At 42.1% G+C, this 27,200-nt stretch overlaps 1 protein-coding gene across 2 annotated transcripts in view; it reads right to left on the bottom strand.

Annotated features, from left to right (window-relative positions):
* Positions 1–16,284: 16,284 nt before the first annotated feature.
* The window catches only part of LOC111960693 (G protein-activated inward rectifier potassium channel 4-like), a 39,300-nt gene continuing 28,384 nt past the window's right edge, over positions 16,285–27,200 (bottom strand). Inside the window, exon 4 of one of the 2 annotated variants that reach the window (XM_023982858.2) lies at positions 16,285–18,209. In XM_023982858.2, the coding sequence (XP_023838626.1) occupies positions 17,851–18,209 (359 nt within the window). In that variant the 3' untranslated portion in view covers positions 16,285–17,850. The remainder of the gene's footprint in view (positions 18,210–27,200) is intronic. The other variant, XM_023982859.2, reaches the window with a different exon arrangement.

The following is a 27,200-nucleotide window of genomic DNA, read 5'->3' as shown; positions in this document are numbered from 1 at the left end:
TCTCTCGGAGGACCTGAGCCCTAGGACCATGCCTCAGGACTACCTGGCCTGATGACTCCTTGCTGTCACCAGTGCACTTGGTCATGCAGCTGCTCCAGTTTCAAATGTTCTGCCTGCGGCTATGGAAACCTGACCTGTTCATTGGACGTGCTACCTTGTCCCGGACATGCTGTTTTGGACTCTCTCTCTACCGCACCTGCTGTCTCTAACTCTGAATGATCGGCTATGAAAAGCCAACTAACATTTACTCCTGAGGTTGCACTTACTCCTGTTGCACCCTCTACAACCACTGTGATTATTATTATCTGACCCTGCTGGTCATCTATGAATGTTTGAACATCTTGGCCGTGTTCTGTTATAATCTCCACCTGGCACAGCCAGAAGAGGACTGGCCACTCCTCAGAGCCTGGTTCCTCTCTAGGTTTCCTCCTAGGTTCTGGCCTTTCTAGGGAGTTTTTCCTAGCCACCTTACATCTGCATTGCTTGCTGTTTGGGGTTTTAGGCTGTGTTTCTGTACAGCACTTTGTGACATCGGCTGATGTAAAAAAGGCTTTATAAATACATTTGGTTGATTGATTCAATTTGATTGTATGGCAATTGCTCGGCCTCCGACCTCAAGGCACTACAGAGTGTAGTGTGTACGGCCGAGTACATCACTGGGCCCGAGCTTCCTGCCATCCAGGACCTCTATACCAGGCGGTGTCAGAGGAAGGCCCTAAAAATTGTCAAAGAATCCAGCCACCCTAGTCATAGACTGGTCTCTCTGCTACCGCATGGCAAGCGGTACCGGTGCGCCAAGTCTAGGTCCAAGAGGCTTCTAAACAGCTTCTACCCCCAAGCCATAAGACTGCTGAACATCTAATCCAATGGCTACTCAGACTACTTGCATTGCCCCCACCCCCGTGTATGCTGCTGCTACTCTCTGTTATTATCTATGCATAGTCACTTTAATAATTCTACCTACATGTACATATTACCTCAATTACCTCGACTAACCTGTGCCCCCGCACATTGACTCGGTAACCCCTGTATATATTCTCGCTATTGTTATTTTACTGCTGCTCTTTAATTATTTGTTACTTTTATATATATATTTTTTAGGTATTTTTCTTAAAACTGTATTGTTGGTTAAGGGCTTGTAAGTAATCGTTTCACTGTAAGGTTGTATTCGGCGCATGTGACAAATACAATTAGATTTGATTTGACAACCAAATGGTTATCATACAAAAAAAATGTCCCTTGTATTCTTGCATCTGGTTAGCTGGCCTTACGGAGTTGTTTGTGTCTACAAACAACTAATTGAAGTGTCACTTGTAGGTTTAAATATATTGACACGAATGATTCAAGCAAGAGTGTTATAACTGTATTCTGAGAAAAAGGAGCCTGAGGACTGGATTCTCAATAAGACTGTGACAAGCACCAGGCTAGTTTGTCAGGAGCTCATTTAGCCTCTTCTAACCCCCACCACTCTCTCTCTTCCCTTCAGCCACATTGTGACACTAAGGGAGCTGGATGTGTTCTGTGTGGTGACGTCCCAGAGGAGAGAGATGACCCTGGGGTACAGAGGCAGGCAGGGAGGAGCAGCTGGAGAGCAACTCTCCCTTGGCTGCTGTCCCAGTTAGCATGGTCTCACACACACACGCGCGCATGCATGTGCAGACACACACACATGCGCACGGACACACACACATACACACACAAGATTGAATAGCCTCTGGATCGCATTGAGGCCTGTGGGGCCAGAATGCCAGTTACTGGAAAGAAAAGCACGCAACCCCACTTTGACATTTAGACAGCTCTAGTAAATATCTGTCTCACAAACAAAATGTTAAAATGTTCCACCAATTGATTTATATCCTGTAGTGACATTTGATTTCTGTATCGTCTTCCCCATTAGCATGGTGGTCTTTAGAAACCATGATATAGCAAGACATAAGTACAGGAGTTAAGACCAGGACACATCCCTGTGGTAATGGACATGTTGGCACGAACCATCAAACAACCCTCCTTTCTGTGGTGACTCAGCTCCTAGCTTTCATTTGGCACTTCCCTCTCACAGACTGACAATATGTGTCTGTGTGGTGTCCTCATCCAAGCAGAATTTTTTTTTTTTACATCTCTGGCAGCAATGCAACAGTCTCTGTCCTGTAAAAAAATGCTGTATGAAGCCATGGATCAGCAGAATATCCGGCAGCCAATTCTTTGCTCCTTGGACCTGACCAAGCTCATCTTGGCAGTGAAGGATAGTAAAGAAAAAACTGGGAATTAATTGTAATCTTCATTCCACACTGATTCCAACAATGTTCATTGCAACTGATTCAGTCTTACCCCCCACTTTAATATTTCAGCATCTCCTAGTATGCAGATTTCAAAGGAAGCTGACTGCGACTGGGAGGGACATTTAACAGCGGCACCATTTTGAGGCCCAGTCTTGTTCTGTCGGAGCTCATTATACCGTCTCCACAGGTGACTGACAGCTGTTCTCTGGAGCCACCACAAGGGATGATGGGAAAGCTCTGTAGCGTGGGAGACAAAGAAAAGGGAGGGAAGGAGGAAATGGAGGAAAGAAGGCCATGAGCAGCCATTAAAAGATTAAACATTGAAGATTAGGGATGGAAGGAAAGTGGAGACTGAGCTATTAGACTGACTCCCTGTGGATGGAAGAGGCCACAGATGAGACTCTCTGCTGCAGCATGGAGGAATATAGCCCGAGATGAGGCCAAATTAGAACATTAACTGTAATGTTGAGGCACAACAATGCAGCAAATCTGATAATTGTTTACGACAATACTAACTTAATATGACACCTCATGGTGGATCCATTGTGCTACAGTTTATGGTAGTCAGTCAACCACTGAATGTGAGTGTGTGAGCCATGCAACACTTCTACATCTGTGTCTGGACATTACTTTATTTTTCATATTGAACATATGGAATATATCATAACCTATCAAAAATCCACCACAGGAACACATTTAGTAGGTATATTAGACCCCGATCACACCCAATCAATGATACCAACCACAGCAGCAAATGAGATGGTTGCACCCAGCAATCACAAACGCTCAATCTAATAACATTCATTTACCTACCAATCTAGAGTCACTGTTTATTGTCCAGAGATGGTAGGTGTCGGCACAAGACCCAAAATTGTGGGCTATCTGGACGTAGATAACACAAACGTTAAGATTCTGATGGATTCTCTTTGTGGAAGCAAATTTAAGCTATAGTGTTTAGAGCCACCGACTCATTTCAAGTATAAAACAAAGAGAACCAATGGGCTCAGGTTCAGATATTGATATTGTCATAGGGACTTACAGTTGAAGTTGGTAGTTTAAATACACTTAGGTTGGAGTCATTAAAACTCGTTTTTCAACCACTCCACAAATTTCTTGTGAACAAACTATCATTTTGGCAAGCCGGTTAGAACATCTACTTTGTGCATGACACAAGTCATTTTTCCAACAATTGTTTAGAGACAGATTATTTCACTTATAATTCACTGTATCACAATTCCAGTGGGTCAGAAGTTTACATACACTAAGGTGACTGTGCCTTTAAACAGCTCGGAAAATTCCAGAAAATTATGTCATGGCTTTAGAAGCTTCTGATAGGCTAATTGACATCATTTGAGTCAATTGGAGGTGTACCTGTGGATGTATTTCAAGGCCTACCTTCAAACTCAGTGCCTCTTCGCTTGACATCATGGGAAAATAAAAAGAAATCAGCCAAGACCTCCACAAGTCTGGTTGATCCTTGGGAGCAATTTCCAAATGCCTGAAGGTACCACGTTCATCTGTACAAACAATAGTAGGTCTCCCGGGTGGCGCAGTGGTCTAGGGCACTGCATCGCAGTGCTAGCTGCGCCACCAGAGTCTCTGGGTTCACGCCCAGGCTCTGTCGCAGCCGGCCGCAACCGGGAGGTCCGTGGGGCGACGCACAATTGGCATAGCGTCGTCCGGGTTAGGGAGGGTTTGGCCGGTAGGGATATCCTTGTCTCAGTATGTAAAATGTAATAAAATGTATGCACTCTACTGTAAGTCGCTCTGGATAAGAGCGTCTGCTAAATGACTAAAATGTAAAAAAATGTAAATGTAAATAGTACACAAGTATAAACACCATGGGACCACGCAGCTGTCATACCGCTCAGGAAGGATACGCGTTCTGTCTCCTAGAGATGAACGTACTTTGGTGCGAAAAGTGCAAATCAATCCCAGAACAACAGCAAAGGACCTTGTGAAGATGCTGGGAGGAAACAGGTACAAAAGTATCTATATCACAGTAAAAGGAGTCCTATATCAACATAACTGAAAGGCGCGCTCAGCAAGGAAGAAGCCAGGCTCCAAAACCACCATGAAAAAGCCAGACTACGGTTTGCAACTGCAACATGGGGACAAAGATCGTACTTCTTTGAGAAATATTCTCTGGTCTGATGAAACAAAAATATAACTGTTTGGCCACAATGACCATTGTTATGTTTGGAGGAAAAAGGGGGATGCTTGCAAGCGAAGAACACCATCCCAACCGTGAAGCACGGGGGTGGCAGCATCATGTTTGTGGGGGTGCTTTGCTGCAGGAGGGACTGGTGCACTTCACAAAATAGATAGCATCGTGAGGCAGGAACATTTGTGGATATATTGAAGCAACATCTCAAGACATCATTCAGGAAGTTAAAGCTTGGTCACAAATGGTCTCCCAAATGGACAATGACCCAAGCATACTTCCAAAGTTGTGGCAAAATGGTCAGGACACAAAGTCAAGGTATTTGGAGTGGTCATCACAAAAGCCTTAACCTCAAATCCCATAGAAAATGTGTGGTCAGAACTGAAAAAGCGTGTGCGAGCAAAGGAGGCCTACAAATCTGACTCAGTTACACCAGCTCTGTCAGGAGGAATGGGCCAAAATTTCAGAGTGCAGTGCGTACGGCCCAGTACATCACTGGGCCAAGCTTCCGGCCATCCAGGAACTATATACTAGGCGGTGTCAGAGGAATGACCCAAAATTGTCAAAGATTCCTGTCACCCAGTCATAGGCTGTCTCTCTGCTACCGCACGGCAAGCGGTACCGGGTGCCAAGTCAGGTCAAAATGGCCACCCACTCATTGTTTTACTCTGCTGCTACTTGCTGTTTATTGTTATTTTAATTGTGTTACTCTATATTCAATTTTTTTACTTTAGTTTATTTAGTAAATATTTTCTTAACTCTATTTCTTAAACTGCATTGTGGTTAAGGGCTTGTAAGTAAGCATTTCACGGTAAGGTCTACACCTGTTGTATTCAGCGCATGTGGTAAATGTGACAGAACTTTGATTTGATTTAATTTGACTCCTGGGCCATGATGAAAATGGACAAGACATAGTGGGTATTGGGGATGTGTCGACAGCATTCTGTTTGCAAGGGGGTACTGGTGATGAAACTGAGCCAAGCAACCAATTGTCTGTGAAACAGAAGGCAGCAGTCACATAACGTGAAGGATTTGAGAGGGAATGGATTGACTGGAAGCGGACCACAGCAGAGTGAGGTGGACTGTATCGAGGACTCAGGACTCTTGGAAAGGGAGAAATACTTTGCCACTGTGAGAGTTGCTGGTGTCAAGGCTCCTGGCCAGAAGCCAGTGTAAATCTCCTACAATGGCTGTGTCAGCAGTGGTTTCATACACCATAGCTTGGTGTTTTATGTCCCCTCCACCCTCCTTAACCAGTTTATTAAGAAACCAAATTAAATAAAAATACAATTGGTAATTTGCAGAGTAAATAAATGTGTATTTAAGCACTACTCATCCAAAAACATAGGTGGTTTCTGTCAAACCCAGTTGATGTATGTAGCACAATGTGTCCTAGTCACCAGGCTTCCACATGATCTCATCTCCTGACATGAGGATTTTGTCATGCTGCAGATGGCTCGCTGTACCTTGGCCCATATAATAACACATGACAGGAAGCTCCCCACTGGGAATATTCTTGGATTAAGAATGACACAGACATGAATTGGAGCATTGATATACTACACATTAGTAGGGTAACACACTATAAATTGATGTACTACACATTAGTAGGGTAACACACTATAAAATGATGTACTACACATTAGTAGGGTAACACACTATAAATTGATGTACTACACATTAGTAGGGTAACACACTATACATTGATTGTGTGATGTCAATATCCCTGGTTGTCAAATAGTAATATCTTCACCATCTTGATAAATTGCACAAGCCAAAAGCAGTAGTTTGGAGCAAATCATTTCTAATAGAAAAATCATAATTTCTTAATGTTCTTTTTTGGAGTAATACAAGCTGTTTTCAATGTCCTTAGAAATATAATACACACTTTAATAAATGACTTGAGCTGGGCCATCTTCCTTGGAGGATTCAGCATAGTTTAATTGAACAACCCAATAGTCAAATGTCCATCCATCTCCACCTGACAGCCTTCCTGTACCTTGGTTGTGTCTCTGAGGAGAGAGAGGCTGTACTAGCAGAGAACAGCCAGCCAGCATACAGGGAGCCGTCCAACTGTAAATAAAGAGGCATTAAAAGCTCATTCCTTCTCAGTCACTCTCATGAGGAAGGAACCACACTGGCCAAGTCCAATCGCAAAGCCAATGGACAACAATTATTACACATTCAAAGACACACTTCCCAAAGAAAAGTATAAAACAGTGGGCGTAAAGTAAATAACACAACATTATAAAATAGCATTTTGGGTTAAAATGATATGTCCTGGCACTGAATGGTGGAAGTGAGTCACTATGAGTGACAACAGCAGGAGATTGAATTGTCAGGTGTCACTAACGATTGACATCAAAGTCCATTCAGTGTTGAAATACGTGGGTTTCAACTTGGATCTTCCATGGTTTCAAATGGAGGTTCTTTTGAATCTTTTGTACAAACTTTGAAAAAAGCTTTTACATTTACATTTACATTTAAGTCATTTAGCAGACGCTCTTATCCAGAGCGACTTACAAATTGGTGCATTCACCTTATGATATCCAGTGGAACAACCACTTTACAATAGTGCATCTAACTCTTTTAAGGGGGGGGGGTTAGAAGGATTACTTTATCCTATCCTAGGTATTCCTTAAAGAGGTGGGGTTTCAGGTGTCTCCGGAAGGTGGTGATTGACTCCGCTGACCTGGCGTCGTGAGGGAGTTTGTTCCACCATTGGGGTGCCAGAGCAGCGAACAGTTTTGACTGGGCTGAGCGGGAACTGTACTTCCTCAGAGGTAGGGAGGCGAGCAGGCCAGAGGTGGATGAACGCAGTGCCCTTGTTTGGGTGTAGGGCCTGATCAGAGCCTGAAGGTACGGAGGTGCCGTTCCCCTCACAGCTCCGTAGGCAAGCACCATGGTCTTGTAGCGGATGCGAGCTTCAACTGGAAGCCAGTGGAGAGAGCGGAGGAGCGGGGTGACGTGAGAGAACTTGGGAAAGTTGAACACCAGACGGGCTGCGGCGTTCTGGATGAGTTGTAGGGGTTTAATGGCACAGGCAGGGAGCCCAGCCAACAGCGAGTTGCAGTAATCCAGACGGGAGATGACAAGTGCCTGGATTAGGACCTGCGCCGCTTCCTGCGTGAGGCAGGGTCGTACTCTGCGAATGTTGTAGAGCATGAACCTACAGGAACGGGTCACCGCCTTGATGTTAGTTGAGAACGACAGGGTGTTGTCCAGGATCACGCCAAGGTTCTTAGCACTCTGGGAGGAGGACACAATGGAGTTGTCAACCGTGATGGCGAGATCATGGAACGGGCAGTCCTTCCCCGGGAGGAAGAGCAGCTCCGTCTTGCCGAGGTTCAGCTTGAGGTGGTGATCCGTCATCCACACTGATATGTCTGCCAGACATGCAGAGATGCGATTCACCACCTGATTATCAGAGGGGGGAAAGGAGAAGATTAATTGTGTGTCGTCTGCATAGCAATGATAGGAGAGACCATGTGAGGATATGACAGAGCCAAGTGACTTGGTGTATAGCGAGAATAGGAGAGGGCCTAGAACAGAGCCCTGGGGGACACCAGTGGTGAGAGCACGCTTTGAAGGAATTGACATTAAAAGTCCTCTTGTGTAAGTTATTTTCTTGTATAATAGGCATCCAGTAACAAAACAAAACAAACAACTTTTTGGAGAAAACTTTCCCCTACGCCACCACCTCATGGTATAAATATTAATTCACTGCCTAATTAAAGATGGTTTTTGCACCATTTTTCAGAAAAACCTATTATGAGTTCTCACCTCCAGTGTGGTGTGGTACAGTACTTAGGGGGACCTTGGAAATACTGCATACTGCATTGAGCAAATTCAAGCAGTCAATACAGCCATCTTCATAAATGATTCCAGATTTAAAAGAACGGCATTGAAAATGATCCTGTCAAAACATGAATCAACTGTAACAATGCCAAACTAAGCCCCTCTGCATATGGTTGCATAACTGAACACACACTCTCCATACATACCAGGTTTAGTCAGGACAGCAAGAACAGTGCAGTACCAAAACATCCCAAGAGGGTCTGCCTCTGTCTTCCTCATGGAACACAATGCAAGTGCCTCGTTTTATGTCTCCAGAGGGGCCTGGGTTTCAATTAGACGATGCTGTGTGCACTACGTGTTAAAAGAGCTTACTTTTCTAACCCAAGTCCATGTTAATCAGACATCCAGTGTTGTCTGATCCTAGAGCGTGTAGGCTAAACAATAGGATCACAACACAACAGGAAGCTAAAGGTAAAGTGAAGTGGATGTGGGAATAAGACTGTGGACTTGGCAAGGAACAGTGGAAGCTATCATTAACATAAATTCCTTCCAGTAGCAAGGTGCTCATTACCATGATCGAAAGGGCCAAATATACTGTAGTCTTAATCCAATGCCGAAGGGTAGACAAACAAATCACAGTGCACAGTGCAATTACAGATGCACTTACACATACAACGTTTCATTATTACTACTAAAACATTAACTATGGACATGAAATCCAAGGCGTTTTCTGACACTTAACATATGACTCTGTGAGAAGCATTAAGTATGCTGCAGTGAGGCTGTGACTGAGAACCATGGCTGCAGGCTGGAGGATGTCAGGGGAATCTGTGGAAAGGTCACAAGCCTGTACTTTCTCTGTTTGAGATGAACAGCAATGGAGAAGGAACTCACGTTAGAGAAAAATAAAGTGTGGTTGAGACTGAGGCTTACAACCTCTTTTGTTTAGTTGTATAGAGCAGTGACAATTGTGTGAGCAATTTCTCTTCCATCTTAGCTATGTATGTGTAAGTACAATTTACTATACTATTGCTGACGATTGAAGGATGACATCCAGTGGGACCTTGCAGCATGCTTCTATACAAGAGTATTTATGTAAAGGGACTAGGCAATACACATGCGTACGCAGTCAATACAGTACATGCATACAGTAAATTCATAAATTGCAGTGGCTAAGGAAAATGATGGTTCCGGTTGTTATAAATTTGTTCCTTGTCATCCGGCGCTTCCCTTATAATCAAAATGCAACTTACAGCTTGAGGTTTATAGCCAGAGGAGTCAGCCAGGGTTCACTCACTGAGGATTTAATTTGGATCGGATGAGTAATCACTGAACTTTCACTAGAGTTTTTCCTCCCTGGTTACACTAACTTTAACTTCAATAGCCTTTAACCTGGCCTGACTTAACCCACCAATTTTTTCGCAAAATCGAGATATCCTGCAACTATGTAATAATGGTATGAAACTCCATTGAACATAAAGGGCCAATTTTAGTACTGTAATTGGCAGAATCCGGGAACCGGTCCAGACTATCCGTAACCCTAAAAGTTAACAGACAATGTAGCTGTATGGATATGTGCCCCAATAGAGTGGCACAAGTAGACAAGATATTGCGCTTAATAAAATAACTTATGGAGTGGTTTTTGCCTTATGCAGAATATATCAAGCTTAATGTTGTAATTTAAATGAAATATATTCTATTTATGAGGGACGGTAGGTGTCATTTTGTATGGGTGAGCAGAAAAGGGAATACTGTTAAACTCCTGCAGTAGTGTAGAGTGTAAGTGAGTCAGTCGGAGGAAAAACTGTTTAGTCATCCAGCGATGCGTCACGACTGTAGTGAGAGTGAGGACAGTATACCTCTTGTGTTTTACACTGTGTTTTAGTGTGTAGGTGGAAGTGGGGAACACATAGTCAAGGTGAAGAACAGTAAGGGAACACTAGTAAACAAATAATAGAGCAACAAAAGTGTGGCTCATATGGTCACATGTCATTTTGTCCCTGCAGTTATTTAATACCAATAAGAAGCTAATTGCAAAGTAGGCAGTACATATTATTTTACAATTAAAACTGGCCATGAAAATGGTACCTCAGGGCATACCCACTGGGCACACACTGATTGAATCAATGTCGTTTCCACATCTGTTCAATGAAATTACGTTGAACCAATGTGGAATAGACGTTGAATTGACGTCTGTGCCAAGTTGGTATTTTGTCAACAAGTTATTCAAGTTTTCTTTGCAGATAGCTAATCAGAATATTTGTGGACACAGTGGACATTATTCTACTGTAGAGGCCTTACTACAGGTACAATTACTGACTCAGTCCTACTGTATACTGTGGTGGGTGTTTTGATGTTTCTGAATCAAATCTTAAGTAGCCCAGAACCATTTGCCTACCTTTTGAAGTCTGTTTATCAGATTCCGCTGAACAAGAAAGTTGCATCCCAACTGATTGTAAAGTTTTAATATTGGTATAGAAAACTGTCTCGGCGCAGAATCAAGCCCTGCAGAAGCTCAGAACTTTGTTACCACAAAGTATCTTTTGACGATAGAGCTTCAAGACACAACTAACTGAGACCTCAACTTGGAGCCATTGTTTGGGCCTATTGATTTACCAGCACCATTGATGTAGGTTTTCTCACTTTGAACAGAACACTCCCTCTTGAATCACAAGAGGCCTCATATGACGAAAAGAAGAGAGTTCTATCCCATACATCATTCCAAATGTGTAGTGGAAAAATGAGAGAAGGTGATACTTGCGACTAGCAACTGGCTGGTGTGGGAGCACAGCATGAAGACTCAATAAATTGTTTGGATGGATGGCTGTATATTTGCATCTCACAGGAGAGAGCCCCACTTTAGCTGTCAAAATCTCCAGGGAAGAGACGTTCTCACAGATGTCCTGGGGTCACTGATGCCAGGCAGAGAGGTTTAATCGACAAAATTAATGTTACTGTGTGAATGAAATTGTCATGTTTGGTTTGTTTTAAGAGTTCATAAAGAGCTACAATTTGTTTGATGTTTTATTGTACTGTAAGCGCTATGGATTTATTGTTACAGGGAAACGGTGTTATTTTGTTCGTCGGACGGTGGATAGTTCAAAAGAGGTATCAACACAGGAGTGGACTCCTATCATTTTAATTGAGTTGATTCGATTAGAATCTGAGTGTGTTGTTTCTGCCTTTTGTTTAAATTAGCAAAGTGCAAAGAAATGTTCATTCTGGTTTAGCGTGAGTTTCTACTTGAATTTGGTTAAATGGGCAGTGAATTCGCTCATACTTGGATAACTTGCTTCCAAGCTCCATATCAGACTCACATCGTTTTTTGTTTTAGAGATTATTCTGAACTGAAAACACGTATAACCACATCAAGTCTTATTTAGTTGATAGTCATTTACTCTGGGTATTCTGTAATGTATCATGTATTTAATGTACACTGTAATTGTTTGAGTGTTAATTCTTTCATGACTAATAAATTCCATTAGTTGAATTGAGTAAATGCATTCCTCCATGTTCAGAATAATAATTTGATTGACTATATGCTCAGAATTTAGTGAATCTATTGGTAAATATTATTTATACTACACATAGTACAGTAGGCTTGGGTTCCACTTTGATATTCCTGGTCTACTTTACTCTATAAATTAATGCTAGAACATTGGTCGCCAGGATTAGCTATTTGTATCTAGCCTCTTAATGATTGCAAAACGGTGACACATGTTCATTATAGTCATACTCTCAGTATGATGAGGTGATGAGAGGCTTGCTACCTTGACTAGATCCTCCAGAGACGCACAAGGCCTGTTGCATTTATTCACAAAATAATGGAGTCAGATTGATGAATGTAGTTTATTATTATATTCAACATAATTCTATAAATGTACACAAATCAAACTGGAAAGAAAGCAGCAGCTCCTGTTTTATTTACCATCGTTTTAATCCTTCGACTTCAAGCTCATAAGGACATGTTTAACATGTTTTGCTTCATCCTCATTTAAATGTTCCTTCACTAAAGATGTCCAAATCATTAGGGAGATGTAGTCTTTTCTCCAATAACCATCTGGATGCCCTTTTCCTTAACTACATGTTATGAGACTGAAAAGCTCCAAGACAGAAGGTACTAGCAGACGGTCCTTTATTCTTTCCTGTCTAACAAACAAAAATTGCCGGCTGTCAGCGAAAGCATCACTCAAACTCTGCAGACATAAACTACATACATTATGATTCAAAATGTAACTATTTGTGTTCCAAGCAGAAAGGGACGCATTTCATCAGGGGCACAATTTTTACTGGAAACGGGGAGGACATGTCCCCCCCACATTCTGAAATTGCATTCCCTCCAGTTTTATCATTGGAATGTGATACAAAACAGGGCAATGGTGTGCTTCAGGACCATGCGGACACCTCCGAGCGGTCGGGTAGGCTGTTTGGAGTGCTTACTCGACTGGATAATAAAAAATAAAAAAAACATGTCCCTCCCTCACTTCTAAAACCAAAGTTGCGCCCCTGCATTTCACTACCCATAAGCACCTCACATCTTTTCTAGTGTAGTTAATAATGCCTAGCTACTGTACCTCCCCACCACATCAATAATGTTCCAGGCTCAAGGTTCATCTAAATAAGCTCATGATCTGTCTTTCAGAGTTTGAGCTCATGCTCAAGAGAAGTACTGAAAAAGCCACAGAGCCCAAGACAAGTTTGCTGTTTATATACAATGTCCTCCCTCTGCAAAAATGTATCTAATTCTCAAGTCTGAGTCAAAAAATGAAATACCACCAGCCCCAAGAAGATTTCAACCCTGCCATGAGGATTCAATCCCCACCGAAACAGATAAAGAAGTCCTTCTCACATGAAAAATATCATCTCACATTGCCCTTTACCCCAGTGGCCGAAATCCCTACCTGTGGGTTGAGTGTAGAGCTTGTAGTTCCATATATGATCATGTTCCTGGGGATGTACGGTCATGTAGCACAGCAGGTGACCCGCGCCTCACGACAGCTCTGTATGAGATGGTTCCCACTGCTAGGAGAAGGGGGCTGTGACATCCCATCAAAGCCCATCTCCCTGACACATCAAAGAGCCAGACCCAGCCTCTCTCTCGCCTCCGTGGCCCCTAGGTGAAGTCACAGGCCTGTATGATGGAGCGATAATCACATCCACCGGTGGTGCACCGCAACACTTGGAAGAGAACATTGAAACCAGGGGCTCAAAGAGGGAAATCAAACACATTCACATGACATCTACACAGCCTTTTCGCCAGCCAGGTATGGGGGGAGGTTGGATCAAACACATTCACATTACATCTACACAGCCTTTACACTAGCCAGGTATGGGAGGGAGGTTGGATCAAACACATTCACATGACATATACACAGCCTTTACACTAGCCAGGTCTGGGAGGGAGGTTGGATCAAACACATTCACATGACATCTACACAGCCTTTACACCAGCCAGGTCTGTGGAGGGAGGTTGGAGAAGGGAATGATCTGATTGCTATGGGTAGACACAGTTACCTAAAGCAAATCAAGCTTTGTGATGCTCTTCTCTCTGGTTATGGTCTAAATATAACAAGCCTCATTGTAGGAGGTTATGGGGATGACTGTAGATATTTAGATCAGAGAAAAATAACACAAGACAATATGTCTACCAATTCAAAATGAATACATTGACAGGTACAGGCTATCTCTAAAAGTGGAGTGTGTGTGTGTGTTCCGTAGTGCGTGGGTGTTGTTCAGTGGGGTCAGAGATAGCGTCGGCCCACTCCATTGTTTTGGAACAGATGCCAAGTGAATTCCTCCCACTTTCTTTTTCCCTAAGTTAAATTCTCTTGCTTAAACAGTATGTTCTGTTCTGGTTCCATGTTTGTTAATGGATGCTGCACTTATGTTCTTAATGAGCCTGTCTTGCCCCTTAGTCCAGGTATACCGTCCAAGAGTCCAAGAGACTTTTGCCTCATTTCTACAGTGAGTGTGTCCACAAGCACAAGCACACACACACACACACACACACACACACACACACACACACACACACACACACACCACACACACACACACACACACACACACACACACACACACACACACACACACACACACACACACACACACACACACACACACAGTCTTGTACAGCTAACCTTTGGGGACATCATCAGTTCCCATTCAAAATCCTATTTACCCTTAACCCTAACCCTAACCTTAACCCAAAAACCTAACCTTAACCATAACCCTAAACCTAGCTCCTAACCCTAACCCTAAAACTAACCCTAGCTCCTAACCCTAACCCTAACCCTAAACCTAATTCTAACCCTAACACTAATTCTAACCTTAACCCTAAACCCCACAAGAATAGTTTAACACGTCCGCACGCGCACACGCACACACACTCACTCATGAATTTTCAGGACTTTTTGGGGAGTAAAAATATATTCCCCATACAAAATCCTATTTTCCCTAAACCCAACCCCAACCCTAACCATAACTCTAACTTTAACCCCAAACCTTTAAACCTATACCTAACTTCTAACACTAACCATAACCCTTTTCAAAAATGTTCTTATTTTCCAACCTTGTCAAGACATTCTGGTGACTGGTCAGGACTTTTTGTTCCTGATAATGTAGGAAAAAATATACACACACAAACACACACAGACACATGCAAACACACACACACAGTTTCAAATAAACAGTAATTAATCATTTCATGAAACCTTTGTTTTGTCATCATTTCAGGTTATTGAAAGTCATATTGGAGGCCAGCAGATATTTGAAATTCAAGGTTCTGAATTATTAAAAAGCCCAATCCATGAACAGCCTTGGCAATGAACTGTCATGCATTTCTATGGGACCCAAGATTAAATCATACAGCCTTGTTTACAAGTTTGAACACTGGAACACTGGAATATGAGATGCAATCTACACCTTGATTAGGATGATAGATATCCTCATTATTATTTTTGTGTAATTATTTCTATAAAGCCTACACTTTCTTGTTCTGAACATCTAACACCAGTGGGGCGGATGTTGCTTCATGACAATGATTGCAACAGCAGCTGCTCACCGATTTGACAGCTCCAACGTGCCAAAAAATCCTCTATGCGGGTGTTTACTATTCCTGGTAGCTTGATCTGATTGGCCTAGTGTTTGCTTTTAACCCAAGCAGAAATTTGATAAAGCAGAAATTTGATTATGTCAGTGACTTTTGTGATGGGTCTGTTCACTGTTAATAGCTGTGATATCTTCATAATCGCTCGGCAGGCCATTTCAGGGGAAAACAATCTCCCAATACACCGAAGAAGCTGACTCAGAGATGGTGTTACACTGCTGGGTGGTGAGTATAGCTATTTCTGTTACCAGGGATTCTTACTCAATCAGAAATCATTTAGAAAGGCAACAGTGAATAAGCTTGGAATAATACAGCCAGGATTTGTCTCCTTTCCCTGGTACCCTATGACATTATGTTTTTGGTTAATAATGATAACAGAAGAACTGTATCACCCACATAGCTCTTGGCAGTCATACAAGAAATTGTGGTTCAATGCATGCTGTATTTACAGTACAGACGGTACTAAATTCATACATTGCCTTGGATTTCTATTTCTTGTTTGTACTGTATCATTATTCTCTACCAGCTGCCTGTGCTTAGTAGTGTGTTTGTGCCCAGAGCTTCTGTGCAAGATGAGATTGTTCCACACCAATTACAAATGGTTGCTTAAGTCTGTTTCTCATGATTCGATGCACCTCTAATCCAGTTGTCAGGTAGCATGTGTAAAAATCTCAACTATTTTACAGAGCCTTGGGTGAAATCAGGACTTGCTCACGCAGCAGCTTGTGCTGTGTACTCTCACTTCCACTAGCTCTCTCTGTTAGGAAAATAACTCATAACCACACATACTTACAGAGGACTAAATCAATTAACAAACTAACAAACGCACACACACGCAGACAGTCAGACACAGACACCCACATAAACGTGCACACATGTGGGCACACACACACACACACACACACACACGGTTCTCTAACAGAAACATACTGTACTGTGCTTTTGGCCATATTAGGTTTATTCCCATGAGAACACACATAAAACAGATGACATTCCACCTATGGGAGAAGTTATTTTCTCTAATGATAAAGGAGCTTTATGCAAATGGAATAAATATGATGCTACAATGTCACAGTGAAATAAAATACATTGATGGAACAAGTGTTTGGAGAAATGCAAATAAATGTTATAGAAGGGGGGAGAAGGGTTCAATTTAAGAGATTTGTCATCTTAGCTATCATCAACATATTGGTTTACAATATCTGTAGAAATTGTTCATTGTAGTTTGCATGCCTAGAAAATACCCTGTATTATTAGTAGTGTATTAAACTTGCTATGTCGAGGGGACAGTTTATTATCATGCAAGCTCTGTCATACACATCCTCAAAAGAAAACTGTAGAAAATGTGACACACAGGACAAGTGACAGAGTCATACACGCTCTTAAGCAGAGACAACAGTAGCTAGCTGAGTCCAGACCAGGACTATGGGTAGAATAAAACTGAATCTGGACATCTGCAAAATATGTGTACGCGACCAATACAATTGCATTTTATTTAGATTTGATTTAAACAGAACTAACCAAAGGTGAAGTAAGACGAATAGCACAAATAGCTTGTATTATGTCACAGTGCAGGGAAGAAATACTTCTGAGCGTACATATCATTATAAACCTGCTTGTATCATCAGTAGCCTATACTCAACACCATGCACTAAAATATGCACCAGTCAGGGGCAGGAGGGGGGACAGGGATGGAGGGAAGGGGGGCATATCAGGGTCACAGGACTTGTGCTTATGTATCATGAATATCAAAATGAGGTACTGCCCGTTCCCCTGGGTCCAATACTGAGGGACTCTCTGGGTCCTGTGTTTTGCTCTAGTATATTTGTCACACGTAATGCGATTAAGCATGACAGTGGAACCACAAGGGAGATTGGACAAAATACGAGGGTGATTGGATAAAGAGACAGCGCTTGATCTATAGCGGGCGGCGAGCTGAACTGAGCTGAGCTCTACTTCCTGCCTACAGGTACGAAGGAGGGCTAAAGCGCGGCTGCGTATATATTGCCTTCAGTTAAGAGTTTCCATAGTGGAGTACTGTAATAACAAAGCGTGATGGGATTGAAGATAATGATCTGGTCCGTACATATTCTGTCGGAAGCGGAATCAACAATCTCTAAATTTAGGATATTGGATAATTTGTAAGCTGTGATATTCGTTCGTCATGGCTACCTGTTCCACTTCAGGTTATACAGTATATCACTTGAGCTATTACTACTGTAATGGAAATATGTGGTCGCCTCAAATATAAAAAGACAATACGACCAATCTGGAGCATATTATGTGTTTGTATAATTGTGTGTGTGTGTGTGTTTGTTTGTTTGTGTGTATTTGTGTCTGCAAAACAAATATATACTACAGATTGACACTCTAGAGAATTATTGCATGGGGAGGGGGGGGGGTCTTTTATCTCCAAGCAATGCAATGGAACAAGCTGGCCATTGACTAAATGAGGCATAGTCTTTAGTAACTTTGTCTCTGGTTTGGCTTATCTGAAGTAGTCAGTCCAGTCCGGGCTGGTCTTCCAGAGCTGCAGCCGAGCCGTTGATCTCTCCCCTCTCCCCTTCCTCCCCCTTGTCCACCTCTTTGGAGAGAGGGTTGTGGGTGGACAKRGGYTCCAGGGTGTAGGGTTTGGKGRGCTCGGGCGTCAGCRRAGAGAGCGTGGGGAGCAGCTGGCCCTCTCGTAGTGTAGCGGCTAGCTCTTTAGCACTGCATGACGGCGTGTTGGTCTCGTAGATGTCGTGGAAGCTGTTGTAGTCCACCTCGTAGAAGCCCTTCTCCAGAGACAGGACTGGGGTGAAACGCCAGCCCCACAACACCTCTTTGTCCAGATAAGAGCTCCGGGCCTGGCAGGTCATCCCTGTTAACACACACAGACGCGATCACACGTGCACACACACAAACGCACATGCACACACAGAAATACACACACACACACAAACACAGAAAAGGAGAGCCAGATGGAGGGAGGAAGAGGAATAGTAAATTATTCACAAACAACACTCCAGAGTCAATAACGGTCTGAGGTCTCAGGATCAACAAACAGAGAGGATCAGTGAGAATAAGATATGAGGAGCATCAGGACTGAGAGGTCCAAGAAGATATATTCCACCTGGGATTCTCTGTGTGTCTATGCTAATGTCCATACCTCTGGAGAATCTGTCTCATAACCTGATAGGAATCCAAAGTGTGCTCTACAAAGCATTGTAAGTTAGATCTTACTAACCATTCAGCCTGCTGTAGTGTCCAACTTAATTGATGGGGAATACAGTATCTATCCAAATTCAGTATGTAGCATATAGTGTATTGCCCTACCAAGCAAAAGGGCAGTAACTGCACATTTGGTCAAAAAACATTTTTATACATTTAATACATGCTTTATCATGTGGACAAATATCCTGCCTCCATTGTTTTGTGTTATGGAGAAAATGGGGGGTGGGGGCCTCATCACTTACGTCAGTTATTGCCTTTAACCTTGGTTTCACCGAGCTTTGGGCTGCAGTGTCTATGGTTTACCTTGGCAGTATTGATTGTTCTTTGCTGATACAAGTATCAAACTATATGAATCTGACAGACATATACAAATAAATCTATGAACACAAGTTTGTGTAAAAAAAATTGTAATAGAAATGTATTCCAGTGGGTGTACCAAGGTCAAAGGTCATGTCAGAGGTCAGGGTCAATATGAATAAAAAATAAGACAACAAATAATCACATATCCAGTGATCTGCCTACAACTAATTTGGTTGGACAATAAAAAAACTTTAAAGCCATTTTTATCAGTTCCACTCAATTAGCTGCTCTTTTCTTTGGTAGGGGCGAACACTGGAGGTTCCTCATGGTAATTGACAGCACACAGCGTCCTAAACAATCAATTGATCTGCGAAGCCAACTGCTTCTTTAGGGAACTGGCATAGGATAATTTTTTCTTGGTGAATCACTGAATAAACATCTCTTGGTCTGTTGGGGAAAACAAAGACCCACCTATCTGCTGTGATCTAGAGCTAAATAACAGTACTTCAGGAGCCTGCTACACTCCTGCTGTGATTACATCAGGGCATAGTAAATCCATTACTCTGAGTGGGAAGAAGAAGACAAACACTATCTATTCTATGGGAAGAGATAGAAAGATGCGATATGGTCCTGTTGACTCAGCCTGGTCTTATAGACAAGAAGTAACATAGTAAAGGTAAATCCGGGACACTCAAATTAGTCTGATATGCTACGTTTGGTATGGTTACATAAGACAGATGATTACTTAAGGCAAAACAAAGGTTGCTAACTTTAGCCACCTAGCCACCTAGCTAGAATTCGTAACATATCATACATACATTTAGCAAATTTGAACCATCAAATCAAATGTTATTTGTCACATGCGCCGAATACAACAGGAAATACTTACTTACCCTTAACCAACAATGCAGTTCAAGAAATAGAATTAATAAAATATTTACTAAATAAACTAAAGTAAAAAGAAACAAAATAAAATAACAATAACGAGGCTACAGTTGAAGTCGGAAGTTTACATACACCTTAGCCAAATACATTTAAACACATTTTTTCACAATTCCTGACATTTAATCCTAGTAAAAATTCCCTGTCTTAGGTCAGTTAGGATCACCACTTTATTTTTAGAATGTGAAATGTCAGAATAATAGTATAGAGAATGGTTTATTTCAGCTTTTATTTCTTTCATCACATTCACAGTGGGTCAGAAGTTTACATACACTCAATTAGTATTTGGTAACATTGCCTTTAAATTGTTTAACTTGGGTCAAACGTTTCAGGTAAGCTTCCACAAGCTTCCCACATTAAGTTGGGTGAATTTTGGCCCATTCCTCCTGACAGAGCTGGTGTAACAGAATGAGATTTGTAGGCCTCCTTGCTCACACACACTTTTTCAGTTCTGCCCACAAATTTCTATGGGATTGAGGTCACGGCTTTGTGATGGCCACTCCAATACCTTGACTTTGTTGTCCTTAAGCCATTTTGCCACAACTTTGGAAGTATGCTTGGGGTCATTGTCCATTTGGAAGACCCATTTGCGACCAAGCTTTAACTTCCTGACTGATGTCTTGAGATGTTGCTTCAATATATCCACATAATTTTCCTGCCTCATGATGCCATCTATTTTGTGAAGTGCACCAGTCCCTCCTGCAGCAAAGCACCCCCACAACATGATGTGGCCACCCCCGTGCTTCACCGTTGGGATGGTGTTCTTCGGCTTGCAAGCATCCCCCTTTTTCCTCCAAACAAAACAATGGTCAATATTGCCAAACAGTTCTATTTTTGTTTCATCAGACCAGAGGGCATTTCTCCAAAAAGTACGATCTTTGTACCCATGTGCAGTTGCAAACCGTAGTCTGGCTTTTTTTTATGGGGGTTTTGGAGCAGTGGCTTCTTCCTTGCTGAGCAGCCTTTCAGGTTATGTCGATATAGAACTCGTTTACCTGTGGATATAGATACCTTTGTACCTGTTTCCTCCAGCATCTTCACAAGGTCGTTTGCTGTTGTTCTGGGATTGATTTGCACTTTTCGCACCAAAGTACGTTCATCTCTAGGAGACACAACACGTCTCCTTCCTGAGCGGTATGACCGTTGCGTGGTCCCATGGTGTCTATAGTTGCGTACTATTGTTTGTTCAGATGAACGTGGTACCTTCAGGTATTTGGACATTTCTCCCAAGGATGAACCAGACTTGTGGAGGTCTACAATAATTTTTTCTGAGGTCTTGGCTGATTTATTTTGATTTTCCCTTGATGTCAAGCAAAGAGGCAGTGAGTTTGAAGGTAGGCCTAGAAATACATCCACAGGTACACCTCCAATTGACTCAAATGTTTTATATTTTATTTTACCTTTATTTAACTAGGCAAGTCAGTTATGAACAAATTCTAATTTGCAATGACGGTCTAGGAACAGTGGGTTAACTGCCTTGTTCAGGGGTAGAACGACAGATTTTTACCTTGTCAGCTCGGGGATTTAATCTTGCAACCTTTTGGTTACTAGTCCAACGCTCTAACCACTAGGCTACCTGTCGCCTGTCGCCTGTCAATTAGCTTATCGGAAGCTTCTAAAGCCATGACATAATTTTCTGGAATTTTACAAGCTGTTTAAAGGCACAATCAATTTAGTGTATGTAAAATTCTGACCCACTGGAATTGTGATACAGTGAATTTTAAGTGAAATAATCTGTCTGTAAACAATTGTTGGAAAAATGACTTGTGTCATGCACAAAGTAGATGTCCTAACCGACTTGCCAAAACTGTAGTTTGTTAACAAGAAATGTATGGAGTGGTTGAAAAACGAGTTTTAATGACTCCAACCTAAGTGTATTTAAACTTATGACTTCAACTGCATATACAGGGGGTACCGGTACCGAGTCAATGTGCGGGGGTATAGGTTAGTCGAGGTAATTTGTACATGTAGGTAGGCGTAAAGTGACTCTGCACATACTATATACTGTCTATACCATATTATACGTTTTGCAAAATTGTTACATATTGTACGTTTAGTAAATTTGTAACATGCTGTATAATATGGATTGTGACTCGTGACATATCATATGAAATGTGTGGTGGACATCCACAAATTACGCACAGAATAATACAAAATGCTCTGTAACCTGGTTGGTTGACTCTGAAACCAGTGTTTGTTCATGTTTCAAATTAAGCAATAAACCCACTTTATAATGTACAATGGATGTTTTCCATACAATTTCAAAATCTAGGTTAACATGTGAATTATATGTGGGCTGAGTGTGCATTATACAAATGTGTCTGGACTACACCAGTAAACTCTATGTGATTATATCATGCAAATGTTTTTTTTTACATAATACAACAATATACTATATTTAACATATTCATGAATCTGTTAGTAATTCTGTTTTAAGTTTGACGCGCTCTTCTTTGAAGTCGCACAGAAGGAGAGATTTTGGGGAAGAACGTTCAGTAATCAGACAAAACTGTATTTTATCTCTCTCCCCACCCTCCCTCCCTTTCATATGCCTAGGACTAAGTTTCTTCTCTCTTTTAAAGCGATGCATACCCAAGGACATCTCTATATAGATTTCAACATTTACACAACAACAAAGATGTTGGATAAAGGAATAAAACAGACACATTTGGTCTATAAATAAGGGGAAATTGTTTCATCCCCCAACTCTTCTGAGAACATTAAAAACAACAGCAGTGCATGTAGGCAACAATAAACACAACAGGAAGCTCTTTGATGACTAGGGTCTTTGGGCGTAGCAGCTCCACTAGCTACATCATTATCAGCAGGGCATTCTTATTTGTGATTAAACACAAAAATACTGTATATTCCACATTTAAAAAAATGACTTTGAAGTAAATCAGTGCATGTTGTTCACCACCATTTTTCAACAGCTCTTCTCAGAGTTGGGATTGGAACAATCCATGGACTTTTATAACACTACGCCACGGGGGTCTCTACACACCCCTCCCACCCCTCCTCTCCATCCTCATCCACAGTCACTTCTCAGGGCCATCAAGCTTGAAGAGGCATGTGTGGGAGAGAGATGTCACCTCTGCAACATTCATTTAGCATCCAGCAGCAGCACAACAGAGCCCATTCACCCACATACTGGACCTGGATCCCTCTTAAGCCTGGGAGTCAATAGAACACTGGAATGTGTTTCTGGCCCCTTAAAAACACTGGCCATCACCTCAAGGCCAGGGTTCCTCTGGCTATTTTTATCTAGAGAGCTGTGTGTGTGTTGCAGTGAGTTCAGCTGACACAATGGAACGCTCGTACGTGGGCACACATGCACACACCGCACTGGGTAACACAGTTTCTCTGGATCAAATAATATAGTCAGTCCACCCTCAAAACACTAGCTTACTAGGGATTGTTTCATTATAAAGTGTACTATCTATAGCTACTATATACACCATATTTAGCTGCTATTTATAAACTTTTTATACAAATTACACATCAAATAGCCTAACAATGTGGAAAAAAGTAGTCGGCTTGATGATATTTTCAACCACTATTTATCGTTGAATTTAGCAGGTTTTGTCTGGCTAATAGCCTACACAAATGGGCTGCAATAATCAAGGTAAATTAAATTACATTAAATTAAATCCAACTTGCTGTTTTGTGTGCAAATGTTTTCACCACCGGTTAAAGGTCCAGGTTGTGCGCAAGACTGTTTTCTATACTGAGTATTGCCAACCCAGAGAGTCTTTCCTGAAACGTTATAGGCCTATGTCCATTGCGCTGCACACAATTTAAACTTAGTGTTGAATAATGCATCCCAAGATATACCAGAGATAAGGGACTATTGATATTTGCAACCACACAATTCAAAAACTGGTTCACCAGTATGAATGAAATCAAGCCCTCAAGAACTGTTGTCCGCTAGGTATGATAACCTCCTTGCATCTGCTAATTTATTGGCTGTCCCGTGTCCAGACGACCTGTCCCCAGAGCTTCCTATACAGTTAATCTCTTTCCATAACGTGTTGAGGCCAGCAATTAAAGAGAATGAGATGCTCAATTAAAGATGTTGCAAAACTGCTGTATTTGAAGCACAACTCCCTTCTACCCAGTTTCCCTGATGGTGCTACTGCAATCCAGCTGTTTTTACCATCCCTGTAACTTCTACAGAGATTGTTTTCTAAACCATAACTCATAAAGAACTACCTAAGAAGCATTAGGCTCTCAGTCTGAGAATGAAAAAAATTACTTTCAAGGCCTGAGGCACTTTTCCAGTCACATTCCTGAAGCCCAAGAAACAAACACTTAGCTTCCTAGTACATATGGATATTAAAACGTTTTATGAATGACTTCTTGGAGGGTTACTATCAAAATTATTTAAAAAACTAAATAATAATAGACATCGATGATAGGCTCGTGGGCCCCCCTGCCGTGCAGGGGCTGCGGGGGTGTTCGGTACGACAGTAGCACATGCACCCACACACACAGAATGACGGCTGGTAACACGATGCAGGCTGCACGGGGACACAAAACACCCTGTTTTCTCTTGTACATTGCAATACCTAATCTAAGGAAGTCTCTAGATTTTGCTCGCCTGAAGTAGAGTATATTGTGATAAATTGCAGGCCACACTACTTGCCTAGAGAGTTCTCAGCTATACTTTTCGTGGCTGTTTATTTACCACCACAGACAGATGCTGGCACTAAGACGGCACTCAGTCAGCTGTATAAGGAAATAAGCAAACAGGAAACCACTCACCCAGAGGGGGCGCTCCTAGTGGCCGGAGACTTTAATCCAGGGAAACTTAAATCAGTTCTACCAAATCTCTATCAACATGTTAAATGTGCAACCAGAGGGAAAAAAATTCTAGATCACCTGTACTCCACACACAGAGATGCGTACAAAGCTCTCCCTCGCCCTCCATTTGGTAAATCTGACCACAACTCTATCCTCCTGATTCCTGCTTACAAGCAAACATTAAAGCAGGAAGCACCAGTGACACGGTCTATAAAAAAATGGTCAGATGAAGCAGATGCTAAACTACAGGACTGATTTGCTATCACAGACTGGAACATGTTCCGGGATTCTTCCGATGACATTGAGGAGTACACCACATCAGTCACTGGCTTTATCAATAAGTGCATTGAGGACGTCGTCCCCACAGTGACTGTACGTCTACATACCCCAACCAGAAGCCATGGATTACAGGCAACATTCGCACTGAGCTAAAGGGTAGAGCTGCCGCTTTCAAGATGGGGGACTCTAACCCGGAAGCTTACAAGAAATCCCGCTATGCCCTGCGATGAACAATCAAACAGGCAAAGCGTCAATACAGGGCTAATATTGAATCATACTACACCGACGCTCGTCGGATGTGGCAGGGCTTGCAAACTATTACAGACTACAAAGGGAAGCACAGCCGTGAGCTGCCCAGTTACACGAGCCTACCAGACGAGCTAAATCACTTCTATGCTCGCTCCGAGGCAAGCAACACTGAGGCATGCATGAGAGCATCAGCTGTTCCGGACGACTGTGTGAGCACGCTCTCCGTAGCCGACGTGAGTAAGACCTTTAAACAGGTCAACATACACAAGGCTGCGGGGCCAGACGGATTACCAGGACGTGTGCTCCGGGCCAACTGGGAGGTGTCTTCACTGACATTTTCAACATGTCCCTGATTGAGTCTGTAATACCAACATGCTTCAAGCAGACCACCATAGTCCCTGTGCCCAAGAACACTAAGGCAACCTGCCTAAATGATTACAGACCCGTAGCACTCTCTGTTCATTATATATGCATAGTCACTTTAACGATACCTACATGTACATACTACCTCAATAAGCCTGACTAACAGGTGTCTGTATATAGCCTTGCTACTATTTTTTCAAATGTATTTTTACTGTTGTTTTATTTCTTTACTTACCTACACACACACACACACACACATTTTTTTCCACACCATTGGTTAGAGCCTGTAAGTAAGCATTTCACTGTAAGGTCTACACCTGTTGTATTCTGCGCACGTGACAAATAAACCTTGATTTGATTTGAATACCTGCTGATGTGTGTTTTCTGTTCAGTTTGTCAAGGAGGATTAAAAAGTAAGCTTATTCGCTTAGCTAGGCTTGAATTGTAAATGGTAGAGGGTCTCATAAGATGTTGATTTGTGATATAGTATTTGAAGCAGGTTCTAATAAACAGTGTACTGACATATTAATAATGTGCTGAGAGAATGATAATCAGAGTATCTTACAAGACCATTTGATGTATTCCCTTTATAACTGTTGCTGTTGCATTGACAAAGACATGGATATAATGTTCTTTGACAAGATAAATCATCATCTTGTTTTCTAATTATCTGAAATGCTCAAGGTGAGAGAAATGACATTTGTCAGTGGAATAAGTGGCTGACTCAGTGTTTTTTTTTATCTTCAGGGTGATAGGTTGTCAGTGATATAAGCAAATGTCAGATTTTATTTTTGTCAATGAGATTATGCTTATGCAATCAGATGCTTGCTGCAGGGCTATACATGTCCACGGTGCAAAAATTGTACATGAAAAGGGCAGTTTACTGTACTTCAAGAGATGGAGATGTGTTTTGCATTGGGGCTGTTTAGCATGCCCTCGGCCTGGCTATAGGAATGGATCCCACGAACCATGCAGATGATTCCACTATTAATCTGAAAATCATTAGGATTTTGTCAACAGCACATTAACTACAGTACAAGCCTAGTAATTTAGCACTACAGCAGAGAATGTACCCCATCTAGAAGCTATCTAGCCATAATAGAGCAGAACAACAAACTCATACATTTATAATGACAAGTGTGGACATATATTCAAAAGTTGCTGCAGCATGGGGGTTACTGTAATGGTGTCTTTGACCTTATAATACATCCACTGGTTGTTAACTCTGAGTAACGAATCGAAAGTGAGCTATCATTACCCAGTCCAGGTACTGTGGGCTTCGATCCAACAGTAAGAGTTGTAGGCTTCTGCTTTCTCTGGCTTATAGCCAACACCAAGATGACTGATCACTTGGGCCATTCGTCAGATGCAGTACTTTGTAATTTACACAAAGTCCACAAAATCAATGTCATTAGCAAGAGCCGACCATATTGATTTCCTCCCATGCAGATGAACAACATTTAATGCAAAATGGTTGAAGGCCACAATTCCCAGGTCAGGAGAGGTCCTTCTGTTAATTCCTGTGAGAAAAGCTTGTGATTGACCTGTACACTCTCGTTGGCTGGCCCTCGCTTCATACTCGTCGCCAAACCCACTGGCTCCAGGTCATCTACAAGACCCTGCTAGGTAAAGTCCCCCCTTATCTCAGCTCGCTGGTCACCATAGCAGCACCTACCTGTAGCACGCGCTCCAGCAGGTATAT

This window comes from Salvelinus sp. IW2-2015, linkage group LG4p (assembly GCF_002910315.2).
Source record: "Salvelinus sp. IW2-2015 linkage group LG4p, ASM291031v2, whole genome shotgun sequence".
NCBI lineage: Eukaryota > Metazoa > Chordata > Actinopteri > Salmoniformes > Salmonidae > Salvelinus > Salvelinus sp. IW2-2015.
The sequence above is the reverse complement of the archived record's forward strand: the minus strand, read 5'-3'. Positions and strand labels throughout refer to the sequence as shown.